Raw genomic sequence first — 27,885 nt, 5'->3', positions numbered from 1 at the left:
GCAGATTACAAGAGAATGAAAAATGAAAAAAAAAATGCCGCCCTTTTTTTTTAATCTGTATTGCCTGCTCGGCATTTTGCGGTTATTCACTTTCGACTGGATTAATTGAACCGATTGACTGAGGCGAAGCAGCCGATCCATCGCTCCAATGGCGTCTTCCAAGTTCATGACGCTACCCGTCTCGGATCCGCCCAGGGTCGATGAGAATCTCTTCAAGGGTTCCGCCATGACCAAGAGGGGCACCTATGCTGCCGCCTCTTACATGGCCTGTGCAGGTCTCCCTTTCTTTTTTCTCTTGGGGTCAGCTTGTTTCATCTGTTGTTTACTCATGTCTCCTGCAATCCATGTGATTAATAGATCATCTGTTGTTTCTGATTTTTTGTTCTTTCTTCTCCTATAGATTATTTTTTTGTGACGCTCTGTTATTCTTTCTACAACCTTGAGCTGGTTTTCGCATATCTCGTATTGTTTTGTGGAGTATTTTGGTCTTTTCGTTCTGGTTGACTTCTGTATAAGTGATGCTGATGAGGAGAAACGTTTGTGTGGTACCGCTCCTAAAAGTAGTTTCCGGAAGAACCCAATTTCTGTGTTTTGTTCATTCGCTATTGAATTGGTTGTTGTCTGCTGTTTTAAACTTTAACTGCAAGGCAAAGAGCGAGATTGGATGAAAAACTTGGTTACTTGGAAAAGCTGCAAACTGTTGCAACGGAACGAAATTCAAATTCTGGGTGATCTAGACCCAGATGGAGTGTTCTATTCGAAGAGCATTACTTCCTTGTTGCATCAATACTCGTATTTACTTGTTTCCATTTAAAAATTCAATAAAAAATTGCCATGAGATGCTAGCAAATGAACAGAATAACAACAGATGGAAGAGAGCTTTATTGAAACTGGACATGTTTACCATCGGTGATGAGAAGGAATTGATGGCTCTTTGACACTAATTTTAGGGGGAAGATACTTAGGCAAAAAAAGAAAAAAAAAACATAGGTCAAAACATAAAAAATTTAAATGCCTCTGAGAGTAGTCAGAAGAAAAACTGAACTTTAGTTAGTCACACTTTGGCTGCCTGTTGAATGATGGAATTTTTTGTTATCAAATTTGGATATGTTATGAAGTTACCTGCAATATAAGTGTTCTATTTTTCCCAAATTTGGTAGATATTTATTGATTTAATTTTCCTTAGTGATTTTGGGCATCCAATTTAAGTTTTAGCATTCTTCTTGTCATTTATTTTGCATTTTGGATTAAAAAATGTCTGAATATGATACTTCTGTCGTTAATTGCTACATTTTATGAGAATTTGAATAACAAAATCTCCTATCTTGTCATGTTTGTGCATTCCATTCTCTTTAAAACTCGGGTTGCTCATAATTTCTCTTTATTTTCTTTATTTTTTTACATGCAGTACTTCTGGTGATGTTTAACAAAGCTGCTCTCTCCTCATATAGTTTTCCTTGTGCAAATGTCATCACCCTTTTCCAGGTAATCATTATCCTTATTTAGCTTTTTAGAGATTGGCATCAAATTAGTTTCAGGGTGACTGGCCTTATCTTTTTTTTTTTTTTTTTTTGATAAAAGTGATTGACTGGCCTTATCTTTGTAAGGCACATTACCTCTGCTTCATTTGAAAAGAGTGAGAGGGAATATCTGGTTGTTTGGATCTGATTCTTCATATGTATGAGTAACCAAATGAGAACCTCGAATTGCTAAGTTCCTGGCCTGCTGAAAGGATTTAGTGGGCTAAGTTTGACGAGTGATCCTCTTGTATGAATTATTGAGCTCTTTGAAACTATTCCAATTGGATACTGTAGTATTTACTTATCTATGGATTATTAGTTTGTCTTTTTTACACATTTTTCCTTTTAATAAGTACCTTCTGATAGTTACATTGAAAAAGGAATAAGAGGAAAAAGGAATAAGAGAAAAAAGGTAGTTATTCTCGTGAAGCTCTTATCATACTCACTTTATCATTTCATGGTTGGTTAACTGAACCTATGAATTGATCCAGATAACATGTTCAACTTCAATTCTCTATGCCATGAAGCGCTGGAAGATGATTACATTCATTGAACCCTGGTGCACGACTGATCCATTTGCAGCAACAGTTGTTCCATTTGAAACTTTGCTCCGGACCCTGCCTCTTGCGATCTCTTACTTGCTTTACATGGTAAATTTTCTGTACTTTTTTTCCCTATAAGAACTGATCTGCCTTTTGCGTTAGTCAGGCGAATATTAACATTCTTGTCTTTCACTTATGAAAGTTGGCCACCATGGAATCTGTGCGTGGAGTGAACGTTCCGATGTACACTACTCTGAGGCGAACAACTGTTGTATTTACCATGATTGTGGAATATCTTCTGTCAGGCCAGAGGTATTCGTCATCGGTGGTGGGCAGGTAAGCACCCGTTTTCGTACTATGTGCACTATGGTCTTGAAGCAGCTTCTTGAATTAGTTTTTTTTTTTAAATGTTAAGTCTGGTCTAAGATATAGATTAACTGGATGTGGGTTTGGCTGTTGGCTTTATGGTCATATGGTATTCTTCATTCAAGTCTCACTCGGGTTATGGGTGTCGAGTGTGTCTCTAAGCACCATACAACAAAACGGTGGGCTTATCCGCCTTTTCATTCGCATTAGATGCCTTCTCGTCTTTGAGCTTTAGCTTAATGATAAAATAAATAACTCGTCTTCAAAAAGCAAAAGATGTAGATTAACTGAATATTTCTAGCAGTACAAAAAAAGGGCCTATACATGGGTCCACACTTTTCCTCGCTGATAAATCTCAATACTCTGTGGGTGGGGTAGACCCAAGAAACTTCAGTTTTCATCTTAAGAATGTTCCAACAATGATAATTTTTGCTCTCATCTTTTTATGTCCTCTGCTCCTTTTCCTGACTCTTCCCCTTATAGGTAAGAACCATCCAGTAGTAGGTATATACTACCTTGTATTGTATATCATTCCCATCCTTAGACAATCTAGCATCTTTTATTTAATTAATCTTCTTGATAAGTATCTGTACTTTTTTTCTAAAAGCATCTGTTGTTTTTTAGAAGTATCTTTGTTTCCCTAGAGAAAATTTTATCTTTCTGATTCTTTTGTCCTGGATGAAACCAAGGGTCTCAGTGTGGCATTGATTATATTTGGAGCCTTTATCGCTGGAGCTCGAGACTTATCATTTGAATCATATGGTTACGCCATTGTTTTCATATCCAACATTACCACTGCAATATACCTTGCAACTATAAGCCGCATTGGTAATCGTCTTTTACAGTCTTATTTCCATCTGAACCTTTTATTTCCCATAAATTTTTCTGTGCAGTCAAAAGGGTAAAAATTTCCATCCGAGCCCTCTAATATTTTGTGGGTTTCGTTCTCCGTTTTCTGCTATTATATTCTTTCAGGTAAATCTAGTGGTCTCAACAGCTTCGGTCTGATGTGGTGCAATGGTAAGATTTTCATCTTTTAATTTGTATCCATGATTGAATATGTGCTTTGCATTTGCTGATTTAGTTTCTTTTCTTTCTTTACTTATTTTGACAGGGTTGATTTGTGGACCAATTTTGCTGTTTTGGACATTTATTCGGGGAGATTTGGAGATGACATTGAATTTTCCTCATTTATCCTCTCCTGGTTTTTTGGTACTCTAACTCACTATGGAGTGTTTAACAACTATAGAGAAATATTGTTTTCTGTACATGCCAACTCATCAAGTTTTCATCAGGCCATGGTGATGATGATGAATATATCTTTCCTTTCTTGAAAATCATGATTATAAGTTTACAGTTATATTCTGTTCTTGAAATAAATTTATAAGAAAAATTTGAGGTTCTTCCTTCTTCTTAATACCTATATGGTGAGCTTTTATATTAATGAAATTGCCTCAATATCGTTTTGTTAATTGTTGTTTGCCTCTTGTATAATTTTATTAGTCAGGATTTCTCTCAGGATTTTTTAAAGAATCAAAATAACGGGAAAGATCTGTATTGTCTTGGTGAAACAGTCATGCACTTACTGATACCTCGATGGTAACGAGTGAAAAGTTCGTGGTGATGAAAACATCAAAAAGTTATGAACCTACTTGCTGAATTAAAATGGCTTTGTCCTACTGAAATAGTATAACTCGTTCAACAAATTGGGTGGAATTTAAACACATCTATTAAAGACCTAACTGAATATTTTATTTTCAGAGTCGGTTTTATTTTGCACACTAGTTAGTCCTTACTATAAGGTTCTGTATTATTTTGCAGGTCGTGATGCTTTGTTCCTGTATATTGGCATTTTTCTTGAATTACTTTATATTTTTGAATACAACCCTCAATTCTGCTCTTACACAGACAATGTGTGGGAACCTAAAGGTATGGGCTAATGCAGAACCTATGAATTTTAGAGGGCTCCATTTGGTTCCAGTTAATGTAACCGTTCATTGTCATTTATTGCAGGATCTGTTTACTGTCGGATTTGGCTGGTTAATATTTGGAGGCCTTCCGTTTGATCTGGTTAGGGCTTTTAACTTTTTAACTGAAGCTAGGTATGCTTGATTGGATCTTTTTCTTCTCAACTTTAACATTTTTTATTTGTTTTTTTTTTTCAGTTGAATCTTATTGGGCAGGCTGTTGGTTTCTTCGGTGCTGGTTTGTATGCTTTCTGTAAGCTTAAAGGGAAGTAATATATTTTAATTGCTCACATATCTCTGGAGGCTAATCTTTTGAAAAGGGATCTTCAATTGTTCCCTATTTCTAGTGGGCGTCTTCAACTTTTGCCACAAGGGTTTGTGTTCTCTATCTCATTTTTGCGAGGAACTGGAAACCCCTTATTTTTGACTGAAGGTCATTGAGTATTAAAGAAAACAGAGGCAGTTATGTGCAAAGCAACTATTATGATTTACTTGCTAACATACTACTGATCTGGTTATAATTCCAGACTCAAAAGAGCAATGACAGCTCGTCTAGTTTTCTTTGCAAATGTTCTTCAGTTCTAGATAGGTATCGTAAGGTGAGCGACTTCAATGTTTTCTATATCCTGTGGCCTGACTTTACCCATTATACCACTAAATCGGTTGTGGTGCCAGGCGTTGTGAGTGTATTTCAAGTGGGATGATGCTTAATTTCTCTGTTTTTTGTTCTAAAGAAAAGTGATAGAATAACTTGATGCAATGTTTTATGTTTTCCTCTCCGCGCAGAGATTAGCTCAATGGGCGATCTTAATGGCAGAGATGAGCTCAACCATTGATAATCACTGCTTTAAAAGAAAATATGAATCATTTTCAGATACAAATTCAACAATCTAAACAAGAAACACAAGAAATTCTGGCGTGGTTTTTCATCCGTTCTCTAAATCTCAAAGCTTGAAAATCTTTCAAGAATTCGAAAGGTTTTCGTTTTTCCTCAGCACTGAAGCCATGCGGAACCCATTGTGATTAAGCTTCAAGGACGTCCATATCCAAGCCGCTGAAGAAAGCTTCACAAAGGAAATTGGCAATTTCCTCTTTCCTTCACATAGGGATAACTATCAGCAGTACGGGAATCCTCGGAATTCTCCAAAAAATCCAGGTTGCATGCTCAAAAGAAACAAGAGTGAGAAATCCAAAATATTGCAGTGGACGGTAGCAGAAGAGTATAGTTGCAGGCTTGCCGTGAATTGCTGGAAATTGGCAAACAGAAAGAAACTCAACATTTTCGACCAAAATTTGAATTTTCGTCTCCTTCAGCTCAGAATTAATTACATACAGAAAAAAAAAATCGGTCGAGTGTCGATTAGACGGTATAATCTTCGAAATTTAAGCTTCAGGGTGGGTATTTGATTCGAAGGAATTGCCAAATGATGAGCAGAAGCCGTACCAACAAGAGGAGCGGAGAAGCGACCGCAAGCGGTAAGTGATGGCACTTTTGTGATTAGGGAAGGAACTTATGTTGGCGAATTTACATAAATGCCCCGGTCAAACGTTGTTAGTCGACTTTGGTGGTCGACGTGCTGGTGGGCATCGGAGTTTGGATGACTCTGGTAAGGGCGGTGAGCAGTGTGAGCAGAGTCCTGTTCTCCCGCGAAATCGCCCTGTTTTCTTCGTCTTGCCTCGATCAAATATTGAGTACCTAGGAATCGAGGTAATTCTCCCCCTTTACAGTTAGCATTTTGTGACGGTTTTAGGTGCCCGTTTGTATTCGAAATATTAGAGTGGAATTTAATTCATTCTGTTCATTTTAGTTGTCTCTTCTCTTTTTCCCCAACAAGACACTGCCCGTTACTTTCGTGAGTTTTCACTTCAATTTCCAGAATTCCGAAGCAGAAGCTATTGTATTTCAGTTCTCCTTAAAAAAAATCTTTTATGAGGAAAAATTGGATCTTTCAGCAGGTTCTGGCCCATCTGTCAGTCACGAATGTTTCAGAATCATGACAAATCGGCTGGTTTTAGTTATATGATTTTCTTTTCCTATTTTGGAAATTCCAGTGGCGCCAAATATTGTTGAGACCTGTCGTCCTAGCACAACAAGCCCGAAATCTTGATGAAGGGATGTTTCACTGGTCCTCTGGGTGAACTGAAACTGAAAAGCAGGAGATCATGGAGTTCGGCTCTTAATCTTGCAAACTAAATAAGTGATGATTATACTAGAAACGCAGAACTGCAAGTTGATGATTATGCAAGGGAGTAATTTGAAGAGTGATGAATCTCCTTGGGGCTTTCTATTGTTTTTATTGGAATGTTGAAGATGAAAATAAGAGAAGCGCAAGTGAGACAACATCCAATGTCTTGAAATCTCCTTAGAAGCCATAAGATTTATTGGGGACACCATACAAACAAACAAAACTTTCTCTTTGTCAATTTGGTCAAGCAAGATTCCTGATGGATGATAAAACGTGTTTGTAATGGACACAACAAAATATTTATACATCCAAATTGGTTGTTGATAATAATATGGATATGAAAAAAAGTTCTAACAAAAAACAAAAAAGGATTCCTTTTGTGACCGTGAGATCCCTGCAACATTTCAATATATTACTGGCAATTTTATCTCAAGTCTGGGCAATGCCAGCAAACAACATAGAGGAGTTTCTCTTGGAGATATACTCTCACCTTTCATGGACCGATTTGTGATGGGCAAATCTGAACATATGGTTTTCCAAAAGAGGTCTAACTAATATGAGAGGAACAAAGGATACACTTGTGGCTTGAGCTTTGGCTCAATGTCCATATCTGAGCTTTTTTCTATCGGGGGGTTCCGCCTTTTATTTCCTGTACAGACATACAAGGGGGAGTGGGTCCTTATTTATGGTTAGTAGGAACATTTCATCCGATCTCTTCAATGGTTTCTTTAGAAACCTATTCAACAAATTAATTCTTACGAAACTGCAATCTGCATCTTGTTTTTGTCATAGCTGTCAATATATTTCTCTCCTGTAATAGTATGATAATAACGTGTAATTTACAGTTCTTTTGAAAATTTTACCAGTGTGAGGCAAGCATAAAATTTGACTAGTCTGCTTCATTAGTGATGTCCAACAACTGTGACACAGATTTTGCTTAGCTATTTCTCACGAGTTCTCTTCGATCACCCCCTTTTCATAATCAAAAAGAGAAAAAAATGATAAAAAACTGAAGAGAGGAGAGAGAAAAGTTTTCTGTGATACGGATTAATGATCCACTGATAGATGTTTTGGTCATCTTATCAAGTATTTGATTCTCATAAGAAACTTCATTGTGTATTTCATTCTAATACTCTCAGATTGAAGCCATGAAATGTCAGGTTTGTCTTTGTTTTTTCAGGAAATGGCAGATCATTCTCAAATGGAAGAGGAGACAGAAACGCCTGCTCTTCTAGAAAAGCCAACTGTTGATGAAAATGTGCATGTGGATGATGCAAGTGACGGCCATGGAACTGTTGGGGGAAGACTGCTTCAGGTGGAATGTGTTCGTATGAGTAGAATCTTGCCATCTTGCTGATTTTTGTTGTCTTGCAACTATTAAGTTTCATGCACTTCATTTAGTAATCACACCATGTGGCTTAAATTAAAGCCACATTATCATTCTTCTTGTAGCAGATGGCTGATGATTCTGTCCTGGAAAGGCCATCAGGTGAGGAAAAAGAGGTAACCTCTCTTGTGGATGAGCTAATTGTTGATGACAAAAAGTTCGAGCATGAGCCAGATGGAGATCAGAACATAACTGGAGGTGATGAGGAAAAACCTCAGGTAGGGATGGTGTTTAAGTCATACGAGGAAATATGTGAATTTTATAATCATTATGCTGAGCATATGGGATTTGGTACGAAAACTAAAAGGTCATGGTATAATGAAGATGGACAATGTGTTCAAGCTGTACTCACCTGTTGTAAGGAAGGTAAGGGTCGAGAAGCACCAAAGTACCGATCAAGAGTGTCAGCAAAAACAAACTGCATGGCAGGGATTAAAGTAAAGATAATGCCTGATGAATTATTGCATTTGACTGAAGTTACTCTTGAGCATAATCATCCACTTTGCCCTTCAAAAGTGCGGTTTTTTAGATCTCATAAAAAGTTGCGTCTGGAGACCAAGACTAATAGTGAAAAAGTTGTGCCCCTGAAACTTGGAAAAGGAGATGCTGAAGCCATGCAACAGTATTTCCTGCACATGCAAAGCAAGGATTCAAACTTTTTCTACTTGATGGATATGGATGAAGAAGGGCATTTGAGGAATGTGTTTTGGGCTGATGCCAGGTCTAGGGCTGCTTATAAATACTTTGGTGATGTTATTCAATTTGATACTACCTACTTGATCAACAAATATGATATGCCTTTTGCTCCATTTGTTGGTATGAACCATCATGGTCAATCTGTGTTACTGGGTTGCAGCATACTTTCTAGTGAAAATGTTGAGACTTATATATGGTTATTTAAGGCATTGCTGACATGTATGTCAGGATGTCCACCGGAAGCAATTATTAGCGAGCATGATCAATTCAAAGCCGTACAAGCAGCAATTGCTGAGGTCTTCCCGGGAGTTCGACATTGTTTATGTCTGTGGCATATAATGAAAATCATCCCAGAGAAATTGGGAGAAGTTGCTGAATGTAAAGCAATTAAGAGGACATTAAAGAAAGCAGTTTATGACTCTTTGAGAATTGATGAGTTCGAAGAAAATTGGAAGAAAATGATAGAGGAATATGGTCTTGAAGATAATGAGTGGTTAACATCACTATATGAAGATCGCCATCTTTGGGTCCCAGTTTTCTTAAAAGACGCATTCTGGGCAGGAATGTCCATGACCAAGCGCGGAGAAAAAATTAGTCCCTTTTTTGAAGGATATATACAGCCCAAGACTTCTATAAAGCAGTTTCTCTGCAAGTATGAGTCTGCTTTACAAAATAAGCATGAAAAGGAAGCTCTAGCAGATTTTGAGTCATTCCATAAGAGGCCACTATTGATATCTAAACTTCACATGGAGGAACAGTTATCAAAGTTATACACAGTCGACATGTTTAAAAAGTTCCAAGATGAGTTAAAGGCATTAATATACTGTCGAGTTTCCAGAATAGCAGTAGATGGCCCACTCTCTACCTTTGAAGTCAAAGAACGTGTTTATTTGAAAGATGGTAAAAAAAGTGAGCATATGGATTTTGAAGTTATTTACAACGAAAACAACTTGGAAGTACGGTGCATTTGTCACTTTTTTGAATCTAGAGGTATTTTATGTAAGCATGCATTATCTGTGCTTGATTCTCAAATATTGGATGAGATTCCATCCCATTACATTCTCCAACGTTGGCGAAAGGACTTCAAACGTTTGCATGCTTTGGCCCATTTCTCATGTGATGTCATACCTACTAGTCCAATGGAACCATATGTTAATCTATACAAGTCTTGTCTTGAACTCGCTGAAGTTGGAATGCTATCTGAGGATAGAGGGGATGTTGTCTTGTATTTAGTAAAAGAGATAATGAAGAAGATTCTGATGGATGACTACATATGTGGAGAAACACAACTTAAGGTTGTCTATTCAGAAACTAAGATGGCTGAATCTGGTAATCTTTCTTCACAACGTAGTGGAGACAAAAATGCACTGAAGGTAAGTGATGGCTTTTATTCTGGAATGCCTTTAGCAAGAGGAAAAGGTCGGCAGCCACCAAAGCGTTTGGAGCCTTCAGTACGTAAGAGAGCCAAAAGTAGTAAGAAGGTATTTGTAGCACAAGATATAGGTGAATCTGTACCTAATCTATTTCCCTTTTTTTTTAAAGCTAACCAGGTATTTCCAAACATTCTAGCATCAAGAAAAGTGCAGCAATCAAGATGATGTGCTTCCCTTAGTCATGGCTACACAAGACTTTGGCACCCATATTGGGACTCAAGATAGCATCACTCAAATGGTTTTCTTTACAATCTTATATCTTGTATTATGCGTCTTTTATGATTCAATGGTGTACATTGTTAGTTTCTTTATTAATTCTTAATGTGAAAATAATTGCAGGAACAGTTTAACCCTACTGACTTATCAATTGGCAACCATTACGGAGTACAGGTGAACCACCAACATACTCAATCAGGGATGCAGTGGAACTTTCAACATCTCATACAGGTTCTTGAGCTTTTAGGTTAATGTTCTTAAATTCTTTCCTCCTTTGTCCCCTTTCAGTTCCTAATCATGCTTTTCATGTTTGTTGACATGGATTAATTACGATCTAGGATCGTGTTGATCCAACTAGCTTGTCAACTGGCAGCTTTTATGGGGCTCAAGTTAATCATCCACAATTTGGTATCTTCCAACATAGGGTATGGCCATGTTCTTTATTTCTTAGTAATTCAGTTGCCATTTTTCATCAGCATTAGTCGTTTGCATACCATCTGACCCTAAGATGCTTGCATGTTACTTTCTTTTGGGAGGGTAAACAGGCTTGGGTCCAGCTGCAATTTAAGTATAGTGAATCCAGCTCTTTCTTGTCTGGCTTATGTCTTGTTTACAGGATCCCTCTTGAAATGGGGATAAGTAACAATACTATGTGCTCCTGAGCATGTAAGAAGGTAGCTTGACTGGTACTTTGGACATAGCATCTCTAGCCTCTTGAAATGCTCAAGCAGATGGTATCACTTCCACATGCATACACAAATAGATGTGCGAACCAGAATTTAAGACCTCTTTTTACCAACAGTCAGCATTTGGTTCAGAACATTAGTAAAGTTTTTTCCGAATTTAAAAAGGTTATAATTTGGTAATTTTTCTTAAAGATTTATTTCTTTATATCTACTAGCATTTCTGAATAGAATAAGTTCTTAGTAGAAGTGTCTACATAGTTATAAATGTTGACTGCATAGCATTTTTTTTTTCTCATAAATGCATCAGGTTGATGCAATTCACATGCAGGATGCTCAAAGACCAGCAGAACCTCCTGGCCCAAGGATTGGTTAGAGGAGCTGGCAGCAAATTCTGAAGGGAACCTTGAGTATGTTTATCTTTATAATCAGGTATTTTATATTTTGCACCTGCTAAAAGTCTTCATTATGGTGTAACAGGGGCCTCTCATCTAGATTTATTGTCTGAAAAACAAACAATTTGATGAAAGGCACAAAAAACCTGAAATTCCTGCAATAGGCTTAGCTAGCTAATTCTCGATTATCACTATCTACCTTTTCATAACCAGTGGCAAGATATCTGTTCATATTCTCAAGGCTGCTGCTGATGATTACTTAATGCATCTAAGTCATCTAAAGTTCAAAGTTGCAATGAACTATCTAATTCCCCAAATCTTCCAATAAAACTGGATGAAACTGGTGATAGTAGTTCATTTCAAACACATCTGAGGTTTGGTTATCCCAAATCTCTTGTTGAAACTGCTTATAGTAGTTCATTTGTCAAACGCAGTAAGGTTTGTACTCTCCAACTAGATTCGATTCTGTTGTTCTTGACATGATGCTAGGCAGATGTTTTCATATCTATTTTAAAAGATAATAGTGCTGCATATCCATGCTTGTCTGCAGCATCAGGTTTGTAGCTAGTCAAACTGTTAAGTTGGGTCCAAGGCCCATCCCAAAATGACTAACTAACTTAGGATACCACTTTCTCAATTAATAAACTCAAGATCTTTATACTAACTAATTCATGTGGGACTATTCCTTAACATTCCCCCTCACGTATAAGCCCTCTTTTGTGGCTCTACAAGTGGATAATTTAGGTATAGGCCCTCTTTTGTGGTTCTACTAGTGGATAATTTTTAGGTGTAGTCCCTCTTTTGTGCTTCTACAAGTGGATAATTTTATAGGTGTAGGCCCTTTTTTGTAGCTCTAAAAGTGTATAATTTAGGTGCAAGCCCTCTTTTGTGGCTCTATATGTGGATAATTTATGTGTAGGCCCACATATGAGTATCTGCTCTGATACCATGTAAAGTTGGGTCCAAGGCTCATCCCAAAATGACTAGTTAATTTAGGAAACCTCTTTCTTAACTAATAAACCCAAGATCTTTGTACTCACTAATCCATGTGGGACTATTCCTTAACACAAAAATTGGCTTAAATTTCTTCAATGATGCTGAAATCTAAGATCAGATCTGCTGCTATCTTCAATTATAATACAAACTCAAGTCCACTAGAATCTGCAAATTCCCAATTAGCGATTCTATAAAATTCCTCACTTCTAGATAGCTTTTATACTTGTTGAAGTTTATAATACTCAAGTGGATTTGTTTTGTGAGTTTGACATTTTGATACAGATAGCGGCATGAACCTTAAATGTCTTTGTTGTCGCTTGGATTGTGGATTTCCTTACATCTCTTTTGTGAATGTTTCCTTGTTACACTTCCAAATTCGCTTCTTTTCATTTTGAGTAGAACTAGTTCCTTTCTTTCCCAGTTCCCTTCCTCTGTGATACCTGACTAAGAAGACCTTCCATTATCTGTCCATGCGAAATCTATTGTTGTGACAAAAATTATTATCAATTTCTTTCTCATTTAATAGAACGAAATCTTTCTACATCAACCCATGAGGCACTCTTAATGAAGCCATAGTTTTACTTGCAATTAAGTAAACAGAATAAATATATTCAACTTATCGCTAATCACATGAAACCATTTATTTTGCTTCTTTATTTAGTATATGGTGGGGACGCCAGTATGCCCATTGGGCCCCAGTGGACCACCAATTATGGTTAAAATTATTTTTATTATCTTTCTTGATTTTATGTGATTTGATCAAATAATGATCTTATCTATTTTAAATTTTAAATTTTAAATTTCAATTCAAATTTTAGATTATCTTTATGATTTTAGTGGTTTTGATCAGATAGTAATCTTGTCTATTTTAATTTTAAATTATTTATAGGCTGTAATAGGATGTGGAATGCAGCTTTGATAATGAATTGAAATCTCCTTGTCTCTTGTCTCTCTTTCTCTTCCTCCCTTTTCTTCTTTTTCTTCCTCCCCTACTTCCTTCACTATGCTCCTTCTTCTAAGTTACTATTTTCTATTCTCTTATTTCTCATTCCGATATGATAATCTCTCATTTCGCATACGACAATTCAATTTGTGCCACGTCGCGTTTTCGTCTGGCATCAGTATGACAACAAACATCTTTGAAAGAACATATTGCATTTCTATGACAATTGTTACTTGCCTCATTTAAGATCACTTACTGCAGGTACTACCAAGTGTCTGCAGAAACATCTTCCTTTTTACTGTCGATAGGAAGAAGTTGTGGACTCCATCAACGATGTGAAAGTTAACTATCCTGCCATTGATGCACAAAGAATGGAGCACATCATTCCTCATTCAATTGACATCAACCATGTGTCCTTAACAAGGGTAGATTATTCTAACATTTGTAGCAGAATCAGTCAAGAAGATGATGAAATGCACACCTTGGCATTATTTGATCCATATTTTTTTTCTTTTGGGGTCGGATGGCTTGAGTTGATCTTAGTTCTGTACAAATATCTTTGGTTAAAGGTGTCTCTGGAGAAAAAGTTGTAAATGAAAAGCAGCAAGGGGTTTGCACCTTTGTTTATCCCAGCTGGATAACGAGGTAAGAAAATTTGAAGCAAAGAGGAAATTCATCAACAGAGGATGCAAGTGAAGGCAGCAGGTCTCCTGTGTTTTGATGCTTCTTTCTTGGTTGCACTCCATGACCTTGTTTTCCCTTTGCAGTCTGGTTTTCTTGCTTGGACAATGTATTGGCATCTGGTTGGGTGGAGGTTACATGGAGTGGTGTTAGAAGAGGTGAAAATGAAACATGAAGAAGATGAATTATCAGATTAAGACATGTTAATCTTTCAAGGATGATTGGAGTTTGAAATCGTCTTCTATCTGTGATTATTGATTTGAAGGTCAAAACTAATCACAGGTACAACAATATGCTGCCTGGTGGTGAAACCAGCCATTGGCCTTCTAATACTGTCTGCACTGTGAGATGAAGACTTGCTCTCAACTTTAGGTCAATTGGATAATTCGGAGGATCCATGTCTCCCTTCTCCTCGTTAGGGGATTGTTTGTCTGATATAGAAAAAAAAAATGATGAATTTTTTTTTTTGAACAAATTTCTTATTGAAAATTATTTTTTAAACAATTCATTTAAAAAAAAAATCTTGCATTTATGCCATTATAACAAACAATGGGAAATCTGATTAAAGAGTTTGTATCTACACTAGAAAAAATAAGATAAGATTAAAACAAGAAGTGAGTGCCAAAAACCCCCTTAATTTGAGGATTGGAGATTCATTTGAATTATTTTATTTATTAGTATTAGATCTTGAATTTTGATGAAACTCACTTTTTTTTGGTAATTCGTGGAATAATGAATACACCAAAAAATCCCCATCATAATCATTAGTAAAAAAAACTTTCCCCTCCTTTTAAATTATTGAAACAAGAACTTTAGACGAATTAGGAATTCTTACCCCCAAAATTACCCCGAAAGAAACAAGAGAAAAGAAAAACATAAAGAGAAGCTACCACAAAATAGAAAGTATCACCTCGGAGAAACAAGGAGCGTGGGGCATGGGGCAAAAAGGAAAAGATACCTCCCTCTTCTCGATAATTCGATCAAATTTATTTTTAATTAAAAATCTCTCCTAGATTGATATAATTCTTTCAATTTTTTAAAATCTCTCATTGAGTTATGTAATCCTTATTGATTAAAGAGTTTTCCAAATAATGTTATAAATATATGTATTGGACGAAAAAAGAGACCAGTTCAACATGTTCCAAATCTTTCTTGCTCTCCTCTCCACCTCGAATTCGTGTCGTAGCATCCTTCTTCTCTTTTCTTCCCTTCTCTCTTATTCTAACCTTTATAACCTCTCTCTTTCGACCCTTCCTTGCACTTTTAAGAAAAGATAACTGACCTGTCTCAAGTAGGTTCTTATCATAATCTCTCTCAAGAGAAAGAAACATCAAACTATTCATGGATGTCCATAATATGTCACCTATAGTTCATGAATTATGGTCAACAAATTGTATTAGCTACAAGGTAAGTTGGTCAAATTTTCATGAATACTTTATCCATGCAAATAATTTACTTATAATTATTTCATCTCTATAAAAAATTAGAAAGAAATGAGTGCTCAATTATAGTATTGATTTTGGATACCAGAGAGCGGAAACGAAGCTCAAAACCAGACTGGTCCAACACGCAAGCTTTTCCGTGTACAGAACAAATCCCTCCCCGTTGGTGGCGACAGTCTTGTTTTTTATAGAAACCCCATATGATTTCCTGCTTCAAAATTCAAACTACCCTAAAATTATCGCATCAAAAACAGATTTTTAAAATGAAATGCAGTTGTCGTTTCCTGCGGTTCAGGAAACATAAAGAACACCATCGGACTCCCCAAGTATGGATAAACCAGAATTAATCCTACACTGTTTGTTCTTGATGAATAGTCACAAGAGACCCTGACATATTTATATGTAGTTATATGAACACTTGTTGAGGTTCCTAGAGAAATCCAGCTTTGCAGGAGCTACTCACTGTGTTTTTTTTTGTTTTTTCCAACACAGAGGTTGATCATATGTACAAATGGACGGCAGATGGTTTGAGACGCTGAAAGGCTGAAAGCACAATCAGTCGACGACCATGACCATGTTCTTGAGCTAAGTCAGGGAGGACGCTAATGGAGAGAATAAACAGATGCTAAATGCAAGAATTATGTTGGTGAGAGGGCAGTTTTTACCGTCCCTGCCTACAACTAATTGAGATCAATGTGAACCAGTTCTGGGCTTCCTCGCTCGCTCTGCTGAGCCATGAGCTCGACTCCCAGTTGCCCTTTGTCACCGGAGCCGAAAGCGTAGAGCTTGCCGGTGTCTGCGAGGGCAAAGGTATGGGCATTCCAGTATATCGAATTGGTTAGGCTAATCTGCACGACTCGTTCGTTCACTCGCTTTAACGAGGTGACAAGCTCCGGGGTTGGCACGTTCGGGTGTCTGTTACCCTGGTAAGAATCCAGCAAGGAGAATACTAATCAGTCGTGGATCCATTGCAGTTAGCTAATGAGCATCAAAGGTTTGAGAGAATGACAGCAACGGCACCAAATCACAAGCAGAGAAGAAATGGAAATGATGCCTTTGTTCATTCAGTGTTTCCATTCAGAAACTCTGGTCAGCATTCAATGCCGTTAATTTGAAGAAAATCTTACCAGTTTAAAGCTTTGACCCAGCCATTTGAACACGATAACAAATGGTAATTACAAGATTCAACAAAAAGTAAGAACTAAGTAATTTCTTGTCTGTGCTGAACTATCAAATTCAACAACAGGGACGACGAGAAAACAGATGCTCATGCTCTTGATGAAATACTGATCATAGTAAAGCAAAGAAGAGAATAAGGAGATAAAAGGGTCACTAACCCGTCCATCAGCTCCAGTGGAGTGTCCAAGACTAGACGATTCCCCACACCCAAACGAGTAAACGTCACCATTTTCAGAGACAACAAACGTGGTATAATCACCTGTAGCAAGATGAACAGCTTTGACCTTGCTCAGGGCTTCCACGACCTTGGGAACTGATTCACAGTCTTCATTTCCATGACCTAAGCAGCCATAACGGCCCCAGCCCCATGTGCAAACACGTCCATCCTGACCAACCACCGCTGCATGCCAAGCACCTGCAGCAACCACCATGGGCTGCAGATTCAAAGTCTGAAATTGTTCGATCAGTCTCGGGTACCTCTCATCAGTTCTAGACCCGTGGCCAAGCTTCCCCCCAAGACCACACCCCACCGAGTATACTGACCTGCAATAGAAGAAAAAATGGATGGGAAAATTTGAAATTTTTTAGATAGTCTCGCTTTGATTACTACTATGAGCGCTTTGCACAGAAGAGATAGATATCTCCACTTCAGTGACTGTGAAATTAAAAGGGGAAAAGAGGTCTCATCAGCAGATTATTCTTACATGCCAGTAGGTTGACAGGCCAAGGCTAGAAGGTAGCAATACCCAGCAGCAATTTGCACGACTGGGATGTTCTCCAGAGGACCCTGAAGGAGATGAGGCTCTAGATCACTTGGTTCAGTTTGATGACCAAGTTTGGCATCACAACCCCACGAAAATGTGTACACCCGGCCTTCTCTGGAGAGCACCGCCGTGAAGAAATTCCCAATTGCTGCTTGAACCACATATATTTCCTTCAAGGACTCAACCAGTTGAGGCGTAGTGACAAGCTTACTGCCCTGAACCCCATACTCTGCTTCTCCAAAAGAGTCCTTCCCAAAGGCATAAACACGCCCACTGTCACTAATCAGCATGGTTCGGCCAGCCCCCGCTGCTGCTTGTATAATCCTTATGCCTTGAAGAGATCTGCAGAGTATCAAGAAGATTGGTATTTGAGGTCTCAAAAATTAAATTTTTATTGTTTCTTGCCATTATGACAAATCCTCAACTTAATTTTCTTGTTTCAGTTTCTTCTTCCTTATTTGATTATGAGATAACAAAGTGTCTGACAATTTCAAAAACCTGATCAAGCGAGGTCGCCATTCATCTTCCAAGGTGCCGTGTCCAAGTTGTCCTGAGCTGTTAGACCCGAAAGAGTAAACAGCCCCGCAGGCTGTCACTGCAATACTATGACCAGGACCAGCAATTGCCTGTGATTTCTCTCTCCTAGAACATGCCTCCCCAGCCAGCAAAAACCTTAAGACAAGTTTCCATGAGCCCCCGCACCTCTGTTTTAACAGTTCCTTTTCTTCCAGAGTCATGGGCTTGAATATGGCTCTCCTGTGGCACATATCCAATGCTGCAAGCTCTGCTATGGACAAATGAAAGTCCGGAGCAAAGTTGGCAGGATGCCTAAAGAAAGAACAAGTCGCCTGCAAGACCGTCCAGAATTTATCAGCAGCATTATCGATTCTAAAATGGAGAATGACTTTGCTGAACTAATTTAGTGAGAAATGGAACTTGCCTCAAGCTTAGCGAGGTCTTTGGGATCCAATTTACACCCAGTAAGGACATGGAGGACGATCGAGGGATTTGCGGCCAAAGGGAACTCTCCTGGGGTGGAGTCACCAAAACAATGGCGTTGGTGGCGTTGGAAAGTTTGCAAGGGGGAGGCAAGAGAGAGTAATTGGTAAGATTGTATTGATGGCGGCCCACTGGTTGTGGCATCCATGGGCACTGCGATTTTTTGGCAGTGCCCAAGCTAGCCAAGAGGAAGAAGGGAAGTCTTGAACTGCAAAGTAGAAATTTCATCACTTGTGCACATAAAACAGTACCGTAAATGGTTCAGATATTAATGGAAGCAAATCACTCACATTTAAGTCCACAAAACAGAGTCTTCAGGGGAAGCTTCCACCATGCAAGAATCGATCAGCTAATCCAAATTTACAGACCTATAGCGAAAGAAAAGAAATACAAATTCCACTTACAGCAATTAGCCTTTTCACAAAAGAAAAGAAAACCGAACATTGAAGCTGGAAACAGAGAATGCAAACCGCAAAGACCCAGAAAACAGAGAAGGGAAATTGATGCAAGAAGATAAACTAGAACAATGAATCGATTATATCGGAGCTCAGTTAACAAAAAGATGAAAACAGAAGATACGAGAATATAAGAAAAGAGAGACCTCAAAAAAAGGCTAGGATCAGAGGATAAATGTTCCCTGAATGGTACCTTTTTTTAAAAAAAAATTCATAATCAAGCAAAGAGATCATGAAGAAAAGAGCAAATCAAACCAAAAATCACGAGTCCAAACGCGTTGTACACGCAGAAAAACGGCAACTAAAATGAAAAAGCAAAAACAAATCTCCAAACTCTCACCAGACGAGCACGAAGAGAATGACCTTCCATCTGTAATCAGGGGAATAGACGACGCGAGAGGGAAATAAGTAAAGGACTCTACACTGTTCACAAACAAAGGATATTCTTCCAAAAGAGAACTGGAAAGAAAAGAATTTTCGATCATCAAAAGGATTGTTTTCTCACCAGCATCAGGGATTTTAGACACCAACCATGGGACTCGCTCCATAAGCAGATCCAAGTAAAATCAAACAAAGAAAACAAAAATCTGAGAAAAATGATCACCAACTCCCATAGAGTCGACCCAAAAAAAAAATCATATCCTAACCCATGGAACGAATTCCGATCAACTCAAGAGTTCCAAAATCCGCACAGCAACTGCTAACTTAATTCTCCAACACCAATCGCAACCAATAAAAATGAAAAAAAAAAAAAAAAAAAAAAGAGACAAACACCCATCAAGAGGATCAGAATCTTTTCATCCCTCCTCATTCCCGATCATTCATATCAATACACAAAAACCCATGAACGGCAATTACATGTTGGAGTTGTTCTTCGGCTCCTGAAAAATCTAACAACATCAGTGAAGTTCCCGCCGGATATTAACGATTTCTCGACGGAATTACGCGATTCCGTTGACGAATTGTAGCGGAAGAAGGTGATATTTCGATCAAGGGCGTTTAGTTTCTTTGGATTCTGTACAATTGGGTGACAAGTGGAAGGAGAATTCGCATGAAAAGGATGGGAATTTTTTTTTCCTCTCCTCTCTTCTCTCTTTCTCAGTTTTCGTGTATTTGCGTTATTAAAGCGATGAGGTGTCTTCGAAGAAGTGAGGACGCAAAGCTATTCCCAATATATACGCAGCTTCTTCTGCCACGTCAGATGATCCTTAACTCGAGTAACGGATTTAACCACGGCCTCCGGTTAAAAGGAAAGGTGGTGACCAGAATTACTCCGCCCTTTGACCATGAATATATTCTCAAATTTTTTAATTAAGAAAATATTTTTATTAAATTTATATTTAATTTTTTAAAAAAATAATGCAACTTTTCCAACACAGAGTTATAGCTTGCTTACGACCGTTCTTTCGTGGCTTCCGTTCGTCAGAGCTTCAACATGGGAGGTGAGAAGATTGAAAATTCACCATACTCTCAGGTGAGTTGTATGTATTTATAGTTGTATGTATATCAATTATAGAGATTACAATTGATTACATAGGATTGTAATTTGTACATAATAGGTATGATGGAGCTTGATTAGCTCCTGTAATTATGGAGCATAATCCTCTGTAATTGAATGCCCTAAACAGTGCAGTGTTCTGTTTTGGCATGATCTTCAACAACCCCCCGCAAGCTGAGCGTCGGATTAGGACAGACGTGTAGCTTGAATCGAAAAAACTGAAAAAGAGTCTGAGAGACGCTTTTGGTGAAGATATCTGCAACCTGTAAGTGGGAGGGCACGTATTGAGTGCGAATCTTGCCAGCAGCAACAAGTTCTCGTAAAAAATGAATGTCTAACTCAACATGTTTGGCCCTCTTGTGGACAATAGGGTTGGAACTCAGGAAGAGAGCGTTTTTGTTATCGCATAAGAGAAGTGGCCGCTCATGGAGGGAAACTCTGAGATCAAGAAGAAGATGGGTGAGCCAGATAAGTTCAGCGGCCGTGAGAGCAAGAGCACGATATTCAGACTCACAGCTGGAACAAGAAACCGTAGGTTGCTTCTTTGCACTCCATGAGACTAAGGTATCACCAAGGTAAATAGAGTAACCTGAGGTGGAGCGGCGAGTGTCAGGACATCCGGCCCAGTCAGCATCAGAATACGCAACTAAAGTTCCCGGTGAAGCGGATGGACGGAAGGACATACCATAATGGAGAGTACCTTTGACATACCGAAGAATGCGTTTAACAGCAAAAAAGTGGTCAGCAGTGGGAGAGTGTAAAAATTGACTGACTGAGTTGACAGCATGAGCAATATCAGGACGCGTAATGGTCAAATACTGAAGAGCCCCAACAAGGGAGCGATAAAGAGTGGGGTCCGAAAACAATGGACCAACAGAGGATAATTGCTGAGAAACCACCATAGGAGTGTGCACAGGCTTGCTCTCAAGTAATGTAGCTCGGGCAAGGATGTCGCGTGCATATTTCAACTGACTGAGGAAGAGGCCATCAGCGGTTGGTATAGCTTCAAGACCAAGAAAATAGCTGAGTGAGCCCAAATCCTTAGTAGCAAATTCAGAATGAAGCTTCGTGGCAAAGCTATCAAGAATAGAGGGATTGTTGCCCGTAAGAATAATATCATCGACATATAAGAGCAAGTAAAGGATGTCAGAGTGCCGATGAAAGACAAAGAGCGAAGGGTCAGCACGACTACAGTAGAAGCCAAGATGAATAAGAAAAGAGCTGAACCGCTGAAACCAGGCTCGAGGAGCTTGTTTGAGGCCATAGAGAGCTTTCTGAAGCTTGCAAACATGATCAGGAAAGCGCGGATCAATATACCCTGGTGGCTGTTCCATATAGACTTGCTCATTTAGAGTACCATTGAGGAAATCATTTTTGACATCCAATTGACGAAGAGACCAGCGATTTGTGACAGCAATAGAGAGCACAACCCGAATAGTGGTAGCTTTGATGACAGGACTGAAAGTGCAGTGTTCTGTTTTGGCATGATCTTCAACAGGAGGTCTCCGTCTGCATCTCTGTCTTCTCCGGTTCTCTGCTACCTGCTCATCTTGTCCTGGCTCTTTCCGGCAACACACCGAGGAACCAAGGGGGAGTCATGATCGGCAGTCGGATTCTTCTTCCTGAGTGGAAGCTTTTGTCCAAAGATGAAGACAAAGCGAGTTGGCAAGTCGATGCAACTCAATACATGCACAGCATTTCACATAAAAAGACATGGCCACAAGCTAAAATTGCAAGAATAGACAGATTACAAGCAACCAGCTCGTACTCATGACTCATTACTATAAGCAGAAGTAGCAAGGAAATTACTTAACTAGTTTCCTATTGATTAAATAAGTTTCAATTGAAGCCTGTTACTCAAGTAGATAAGGATCCTTGAAAAAGAGATTATAGGAACAGATTATATAATCACTGTGTTAAATGGATTCAGAAGTCAGTGAGATAAATAGGCGAGTGTTTGCTATTAAAACTCAATGTTCTAAACCCATGAAAAATAGTGTGAGCCAAAGGGAGCCTCGCTGGGAGCTAATGGGGCCTCTCCCAGCAGCCTAATCTTTCGCCTGGATCATAGTTTGTGAATAGCCTGAATTCATTACCGAGCTTGCTCGAGTGCTGCGGTCTGAACCCACATGGATACAATCCCAAGAGCTCAGCTGCAATGTCTTTCTGCACTTCGCCTAAAGATTTGACAAGTTTCAAAGAAGAATGAGTGACATACCAAAAATAAAAATCTGGAAAACATCATTAACTAGAACTAAATAATTAAAGTAAAAAATCTTAGAAGTTCAGAAGCTTGTTTGGAGGCAGTAAGTAAAACATAAATAAGTGATGAATATCAACTGGTTGATCGACCATAAGAAAAAGTTGTATGGGCACAAGCATTGTGCCATTTCTCACAAGATGTAAGGCTGATGTTAGATGCTTCTTGGCATAAAATCTCATCGGGTAAGAAAATTGTCATCAGACCAAATTCAAACAATCAGATTCTCTTAAAATAAGACGAAAGCTGTTCATGCATACTAAAAACTCCCTCCTAAACAATGACTAGTGTTCCAAGAAGTAAGATTTTGGGTCAAGACTTTCATCTGTATGGTGAGGCAAATAAATCATAAGCAGAAGTGGAGAAAGATCCAACCTGTAAGTAGAAGCAGGTAACATTCTCCGGGTCTCACCAGGAAAGATATTGTCCGGGCAACTTTCTCTAAGCACTCCTTACTCTGCCATCAGAAGCAAAACAACACAGATACCAAGCTCAAACGTTTATTGTATTGAGTAATAAAACATGTAAAATAAATACATAGATGTTCCTAATATTTTACCAGGTAAGGGGGATCCGCAACAATAATTTGGTAGGCATGCTTCATGGCCTCTGGCAACTCTTCTGGATGGTTGTAGTCATAGAAAGTGAAATCACTCCCATACTGTGAAAATCGACTATCAAACTCGAGTAGTTTCACCGGGATGCTAGGATCAATTTTCTGAAATTAAGGCACGTATTAGAATCTTCATAATACAAAAATTCTGGGGTGACAGAATAACAGGTCATAAATATTTGACCAATTATTAACCGAAACTAACAATTCTTAAAAATATATGGTCCATGCAATCAAGAGAATCGGACCATCATATTTGCAGATAGCATCAGAAGAATTCGATGCTTAAAGCATAACAATGATACTTTTATTAAATAGTGAAGTGATGTTTTGACTTTCTGGTCGATGCTTGTTAAAAACTGGTCTAAGTTTCTGAAGGAGAAGTCCATCAGAAAGAGATACAAAAAGAAAACTACAAGGTCATCGAAATGAGATATAACTGAGAGGAAAAAAAATGTCAGAGATTATAATTGCTGCTGAAGAGAATAACTAATCCATATCTCAGATCTGTTACTCCAGCCAAACAAAAGGGAATAGATGAGAAACTTTAAACATCTTGATGAAACCACAGAACTTCCATGTTCATCATATCCCCAACTCTGATGGGAGCAGTCTATGCACAAAGTGTACTGTCGAGGTTATAAAGCTGGTCTCAGTTAAGTACCCTTCCCTTCTTGGCATCATTCTCTTATTTTGTAGTTTTTCTTTTGGTTTCCCTTCCTTCTCCTGGTTGGGAGGGTTTCTTCATCCCAACCGAGGTTACCTCTATCAGTCAGAACACGGTATAAGACAAGAAAATAATTTGATTTTGAGACTACTTTGAAATACAAAAAGTGAAGTCATGTTTCTTCCATAGGCCATCCTCTCAGAGGTACATTAATACATAGAAACAAATAGGGAGACTGTTTTTGCCAGTTTGAGGAAGAATTTCTCCATTTTGCAACATGATTAAATTTCTGCAACCCATATAATCATTAATGATATTGCTCAGTAAATTTTGGGTTCTTGTTAGTAGCAGGCAAGTCCTAGTTCATTTCAAAAGAAGTAATTACTTCCCAATTAATAAGCTAAGGTCATCCAAACATATAATCAACATGGGACTATTCGCCCAATACCAACTTGCTTCATGTCCTCAAACAACCAGCTTAAGACATGCACATATGTAAAAGGTCTTGACACATCCTAACCATTGAGAGAAGAGAGTTTCTGCCCTGGACTAAATAAGTGACCCCCTTGAGGCATGAAGAACAAATAGACAGACCTGGGCTTGTAATTGCTCTGCTACCATCTACAAGTGAAGTTCTAGTTTATCCTCATATAACCACCAAATTATGAGACCGCTTTTCTAACTAATAAGCTCAGGATCATCCCAATTCAAAGCTTATGTAGGTGTACTCACCCACTTCCAAGATTTTTCGCACATTCAAACAACCCACTTGAAAACCAGGGCTTCCTACAGTTGCAGAGCCAGAAATTTTTTATAGAGGGGGCAAATCACACTAAGGGAAAAGACAGAATAAGGGAGGGGTGTAAATTTTGAGGCGAAACAAAATGAACATAACATACAAATCCCCAAAATTTTAGGGAGAGTGACCTTAAAATAAATATGTTCCAAAATTTAAGGGGGGGGGGGAGGCAAACCCTAAACCCTGTATATTTTTTTTTATTTCTTTTTTTTTACTGAAAGGTGTTATATAGTCCTCCTTAACAAAGCAAAAGAGACACTGATATACATAGAATAAACTTTGACACATTCTGTTGCGTTTGGGCCTCACAAAAAAGTCAGCTAGAAAGAAAAGACAACCTTGAGGTATGCGTAGATGGTGGGGCACGCAATGCAGGCAATAGGTGAAGAAGATGAAACACTGAGATTTCTGACCTCCGTGGCCACAGTATCTGCAGTTTCTCTATCATACCAGAACTGACTCAGCCTCCAATCCTCTGAAACCAGAACCACTTCACCATCATCAGCATTTTGTTGTTGTTTCTGCTCTTCAAGAAATTCTTTCAGGGCTTCCAGAGTGTGTGAGCTCAGCATTGGTGGATTTTCATCATCACTGTCATCTTCCTGGAAAATTGCAGCTTTCTCTTCTTCTTGTTCAGCTGCCATTTCCTTTCCTGTTCAACAATCAGTGGGGTAAACTAGTGAGAATGGGCTGAATAGTGGACAGACAATGAACAGCACAAAAAATGGGATCCTTAAGATATCAGTGTGATGCTGCAACATTTTTCAGCTCCATCATCCTCTATCACAGGACCAACCTTTTTTTATTAAAAAGAACACCCTTATGTTGAAATCAGCAGAGCAAACCCAGCTAACTTCTATATAATATATGAAACACAAGCAATTCCTAACTGTATTGGATATTAAAGCCCTTGTAAGGGAAAATTTAACATTTATTCATATCAATTGTGCTATAGATACAGATATTTATACTTCCTATATTTCACACAATTTCAGAAAAGAAATTTCCTCTACCTGCCTACCATCTCAATGCTGTCTCCAGGAGAGGATCTTCAGGCTGAAAGGCTCTCAAAAATATCTAGACTATTTCTCCCAACAACTATGAAAAATGCAAACATCTAATGAAAGAGCTGCAAAATCCAAATGGTTACAACCTATGACTAGAAAATTGAGATCTCCTCCAAAACAAGTAAACCAACAGAACACTCTTAAAATTATTCAAGTAAATGATAACCAATTCATAATCAAAATGCTATGTTTGTACCATGTTTTTCAACTTGGTGAGAAGTCTTGCATCTCAGCCAAGTCATCTCTGTTTGTCATGGCATTAGAATGATTAAGTATGCAAAGTGGTCTAAGACGGAGCTTTCCCTCTTCGCCTAAACAAGAATTTTTTTACATCTATGTTGTCAGAGACCAACTATTCCCACAAAGTCCAAATGCCCAGACCAGTAACCAAAATGAGGTTATAGCTTCCGTTAAGCAAAATCTACAGTCGCATGACATAGTAAAACTGTCACGACACTGAGCATATCAAAGGTTTGGCAGTACCTGACTAAACAATGCAAAATCAGACCAACTTCTATTCACTAGAACAACAACACTATATAGGTGCTAAGTAACCATATAAGCTTCGCTGGAATGACACAAACATAACTAGTACAGCAAAGGAAGTGCACTACGAGTGCAGTCAGAGGCAATGCATTTTCTTTTTTACCATCATTGTTTCGCAGGGGATGGGAAATACTTGATCTAGAAACTAAAGCAGAATCCTTACAATGATTGTTTCCCCTAACGAAGAGGCTATCTCCCAACATTACCGCAGTGCTTAAGAAATCGTATATAAAATGCACCACGAAAGGTAGAGGAAACAAACATTTGATGGGCGCGAAGCAGGTTTAGAAGATCAAACTAACAGAACTAAATATGAGATAATTACTGCAGCAACAGCAAAGTAGGATTTTGCTCTTACTTGACACATAAAATATATTTAATAGACATGGATGAGTCGAGAATAACAACAGAAAACTAAATGAGAAGTTCAAATGTAAGAATAAGAATCAAAGGAGGAGAAGAGAACCGAACAGCAGAGAGACCTTACAACTGATTGAAGGATGACCATAGAACAAAGAAATAACACATATAATAGAAAAGTGTCAAACAGAGGAGGCTCGCACAGAACGAATTTAAGGAGAAAATGCATAGATGGAAGCCTACCTATCTCCGACACAAACTTCTCACCCCTCCTGCCCTTTCTCTTCTCTGCTTCCCTTGATGCTTCGGTTTTTGCCTTGAGCTGGGCACTTTGGACGCGGCAGACGTTTCCTCCTATTCCCCTCAATGGAACGACTTCTAATTTAAAAGTGAATTCATTTTCAATAGGGAAAGTATGAGACTAAACTAATTCAATTGGATTTTAATAGAATATTAATATTATTTTATTAATAAAATACCTTATTTATTATATTAATGACTTTTAATATTATATTATATTATTAATTTAAAAGTGATAATTAAGATATTGTAAAAGTAAGAATTTGATCAAGTATCTAGAATAAACATTTTTGTTTAAGTATTCTATATATATTTTATAATTAATTAAATTGATATTTTATTTTACTTGGTAATTATTGTAATAATTTAGACTAAACAAAAATCTATTTTATTTTATTCATGAAATATCTTATTTATTATTTTTTTATATTCATGACTTTTAATAGTATATTAAATTACTAATTTAAGAGTAATAATTTAGATATTGTAAAACATAAGAATTTGCTTAAGTATCTAGATATTATAAAAGTAACCATGCTTGTTTAGATGCTTATTAGATGCTTGAGTCTTCTGGTCCTCTGTAGATTTGATTAATATTTAGCTCCTTGTCAGGTGATGCCATATGGACTATTTTTTCACCAATAAGATCAATTAGGTATTTGGTACCTGACAAGGAGCAAAAACTGTTATACCCATTCTTAAACTAGCTTATTATCTGAAAGTGGAATAAACTTTTACATGTAAGAGATAAAGCTTTTGTGGAACTGTATTTATATCGCTCGGGCCAATCCTTGTATAAGGTCCTGTTGCGCCTCTTACTAAGGCCTCGAGGTTTTAGCGTAATTGGTTTCAACGTGGTATCAGAGCAGGTTAGTCCCGAGTTCGAATCCCCCTCCCCCCCCTCCCCCCCCTGAAGGCCGTGAAT

General features: G+C 38.1%; 5 protein-coding genes across 10 annotated transcripts; 2 read left to right on the top strand and 3 right to left on the bottom strand.

Annotated features, from left to right (window-relative positions):
- The first annotated feature begins 105 nt into the window (after nt 1–105).
- LOC137962794 (UDP-N-acetylglucosamine transporter UGNT1-like) lies at nt 106–5,376 on the top strand. Its single transcript, XM_068809866.1, has 10 exons — nt 106–275; nt 1,409–1,485; nt 2,012–2,170; nt 2,265–2,398; nt 3,126–3,256; nt 3,404–3,448; nt 3,543–3,640; nt 4,250–4,357; nt 4,442–4,498; nt 4,594–5,376. Exons 1-10 carry the CDS (start codon nt 149–151, stop codon nt 4,666–4,668), a joined length of 1,011 nt encoding a protein of 336 aa, XP_068665967.1. The 5' UTR covers nt 106–148; the 3' UTR covers nt 4,669–5,376.
- Nucleotides 5,377–5,565: 189 nt separating this feature from the next.
- On the top strand, nt 5,566–14,411 carry LOC137962532 (protein FAR1-RELATED SEQUENCE 6-like). 4 transcript variants are annotated; one of them, XM_068809442.1, is made up of 8 exons: nt 5,566–5,871; nt 7,762–7,896; nt 8,037–10,145; nt 10,234–10,335; nt 10,437–10,544; nt 10,652–10,738; nt 11,307–11,428; nt 13,592–14,411. In XM_068809442.1, exons 2-7 carry the CDS (start codon nt 7,765–7,767, stop codon nt 11,370–11,372), a joined length of 2,604 nt encoding a protein of 867 aa, XP_068665543.1. In that variant the 5' UTR covers nt 5,566–5,871; nt 7,762–7,764; the 3' UTR covers nt 11,373–11,428; nt 13,592–14,411. The 4 variants fall into 4 exon arrangements, with proteins under 4 accessions (XP_068665543.1, XP_068665544.1, XP_068665542.1 ...); XM_068809443.1 differs by lacking the exon at nt 5,566–5,871 and adding an exon at nt 5,998–6,103 and having other exon boundaries at nt 11,328–11,428; XM_068809441.1 differs by lacking the exon at nt 5,566–5,871 and adding an exon at nt 5,998–6,103.
- A 1,368-nt stretch (nt 14,412–15,779) lies between these two features.
- Nucleotides 15,780–19,976, bottom strand: LOC137962550 (ultraviolet-B receptor UVR8-like). 2 transcript variants are annotated; one of them, XM_068809482.1, is made up of 7 exons: nt 19,709–19,976; nt 18,686–18,763; nt 18,337–18,603; nt 17,895–18,244; nt 17,337–17,738; nt 16,791–17,175; nt 15,780–16,376 (listed from the first exon to the last, which is right to left on the bottom strand). In XM_068809482.1, exons 3-7 carry the CDS (start codon nt 18,541–18,543, stop codon nt 16,134–16,136), a joined length of 1,587 nt encoding a protein of 528 aa, XP_068665583.1. In that variant the 5' UTR covers nt 18,544–18,603; nt 18,686–18,763; nt 19,709–19,976; the 3' UTR covers nt 15,780–16,133. The 2 variants fall into 2 exon arrangements, with proteins under 2 accessions (XP_068665583.1, XP_068665584.1); XM_068809483.1 differs by lacking the exon at nt 19,709–19,976 and adding an exon at nt 19,356–19,652.
- Nucleotides 19,977–20,470: 494 nt separating this feature from the next.
- LOC137962140 (uncharacterized mitochondrial protein AtMg00810-like) lies at nt 20,471–21,682 on the bottom strand. Its single transcript, XM_068808864.1, has one exon. The coding sequence runs from the start codon at nt 21,680–21,682 to the stop codon at nt 20,471–20,473; it is 1,212 nt and encodes a 403-aa protein (XP_068664965.1).
- Nucleotides 21,683–22,130: 448 nt separating this feature from the next.
- LOC137963780 (uncharacterized) lies at nt 22,131–27,008 on the bottom strand. 2 transcript variants are annotated; one of them, XM_068810983.1, is made up of 5 exons: nt 26,904–27,008; nt 25,026–25,339; nt 23,168–23,326; nt 22,984–23,065; nt 22,131–22,525 (listed from the first exon to the last, which is right to left on the bottom strand). In XM_068810983.1, exons 2-5 carry the CDS (start codon nt 25,329–25,331, stop codon nt 22,374–22,376), a joined length of 699 nt encoding a protein of 232 aa, XP_068667084.1. In that variant the 5' UTR covers nt 25,332–25,339; nt 26,904–27,008; the 3' UTR covers nt 22,131–22,373. The 2 variants fall into 2 exon arrangements, with proteins under 2 accessions (XP_068667084.1, XP_068667083.1); XM_068810982.1 differs by lacking the exon at nt 26,904–27,008 and adding an exon at nt 25,951–26,011.
- Between the last annotated feature and the right edge of the window lie 877 nt (nt 27,009–27,885).

The sequence above is a fragment of the Aristolochia californica genome, unplaced genomic scaffold (assembly GCF_029961685.1).
Source record: "Aristolochia californica isolate CCGP_79_NKW_82.1479 unplaced genomic scaffold, dmAriCali1.0.hap1 SCAF_4, whole genome shotgun sequence".
Lineage (NCBI taxonomy): Eukaryota > Viridiplantae > Streptophyta > Magnoliopsida > Piperales > Aristolochiaceae > Aristolochia > Aristolochia californica.
This window is presented reverse-complemented; position numbering and strand designations above follow the sequence as displayed.

What these genes read in the sequence shown, in the direction of transcription:
- LOC137962794 (XM_068809866.1), top strand. Translation starts at nt 149, where the DNA reads ATGGCGTCTTCCAAGTTCATGACGCTACCCGTCTCGGATCCGCCCAGG. An exon ending in ATGTCATCACCCTTTTCCAG is followed by an intron (nt 1,486 to 2,011) that starts GTAATCATTATC and finishes GAATTGATCCAG; the next exon opens with ATAACATGTTCAACTTCAAT. An exon ending in TATCCTCTCCTGGTTTTTTG is followed by an intron (nt 3,641 to 4,249) that starts GTACTCTAACTC and finishes ATTATTTTGCAG; the next exon opens with GTCGTGATGCTTTGTTCCTG.
- LOC137962532 (XM_068809442.1), top strand. Translation starts at nt 7,765, where the DNA reads ATGGCAGATCATTCTCAAATGGAAGAGGAGACAGAAACGCCTGCTCTT. An exon ending in GAGCCAAAAGTAGTAAGAAG is followed by an intron (nt 10,146 to 10,233) that starts GTATTTGTAGCA and finishes CAAACATTCTAG; the next exon opens with CATCAAGAAAAGTGCAGCAA. An exon ending in TTGGTATCTTCCAACATAGG is followed by an intron (nt 10,739 to 11,306) that starts GTATGGCCATGT and finishes TAAATGCATCAG; the next exon opens with GTTGATGCAATTCACATGCA.
- LOC137962550 (XM_068809482.1), bottom strand. Translation starts at nt 18,543, where the DNA reads ATGGATGCCACAACCAGTGGGCCGCCATCAATACAATCTTACCAATTA. An exon ending in AAGACCTCGCTAAGCTTGAG is followed by an intron (nt 18,245 to 18,336) that starts GCAAGTTCCATT and finishes ACGGTCTTGCAG; the next exon opens with GCGACTTGTTCTTTCTTTAG. An exon ending in CCACTGGAGCTGATGGACGG is followed by an intron (nt 16,377 to 16,790) that starts GTTAGTGACCCT and finishes GATTCTTACCAG; the next exon opens with GGTAACAGACACCCGAACGT.
- LOC137962140 (XM_068808864.1), bottom strand. Translation starts at nt 21,682, where the DNA reads ATGGAACAGCCACCAGGGTATATTGATCCGCGCTTTCCTGATCATGTT.
- LOC137963780 (XM_068810982.1), bottom strand. Translation starts at nt 25,996, where the DNA reads ATGACTTGGCTGAGATGCAAGACTTCTCACCAAGTTGAAAAACATG. An exon ending in CCATCTACGCATACCTCAAG is followed by an intron (nt 23,327 to 25,025) that starts GTTGTCTTTTCT and finishes CCTTAATTTCAG; the next exon opens with AAAATTGATCCTAGCATCCC. An exon ending in TTACCTGCTTCTACTTACAG is followed by an intron (nt 22,526 to 22,983) that starts GTTGGATCTTTC and finishes TCAAATCTTTAG; the next exon opens with GCGAAGTGCAGAAAGACATT.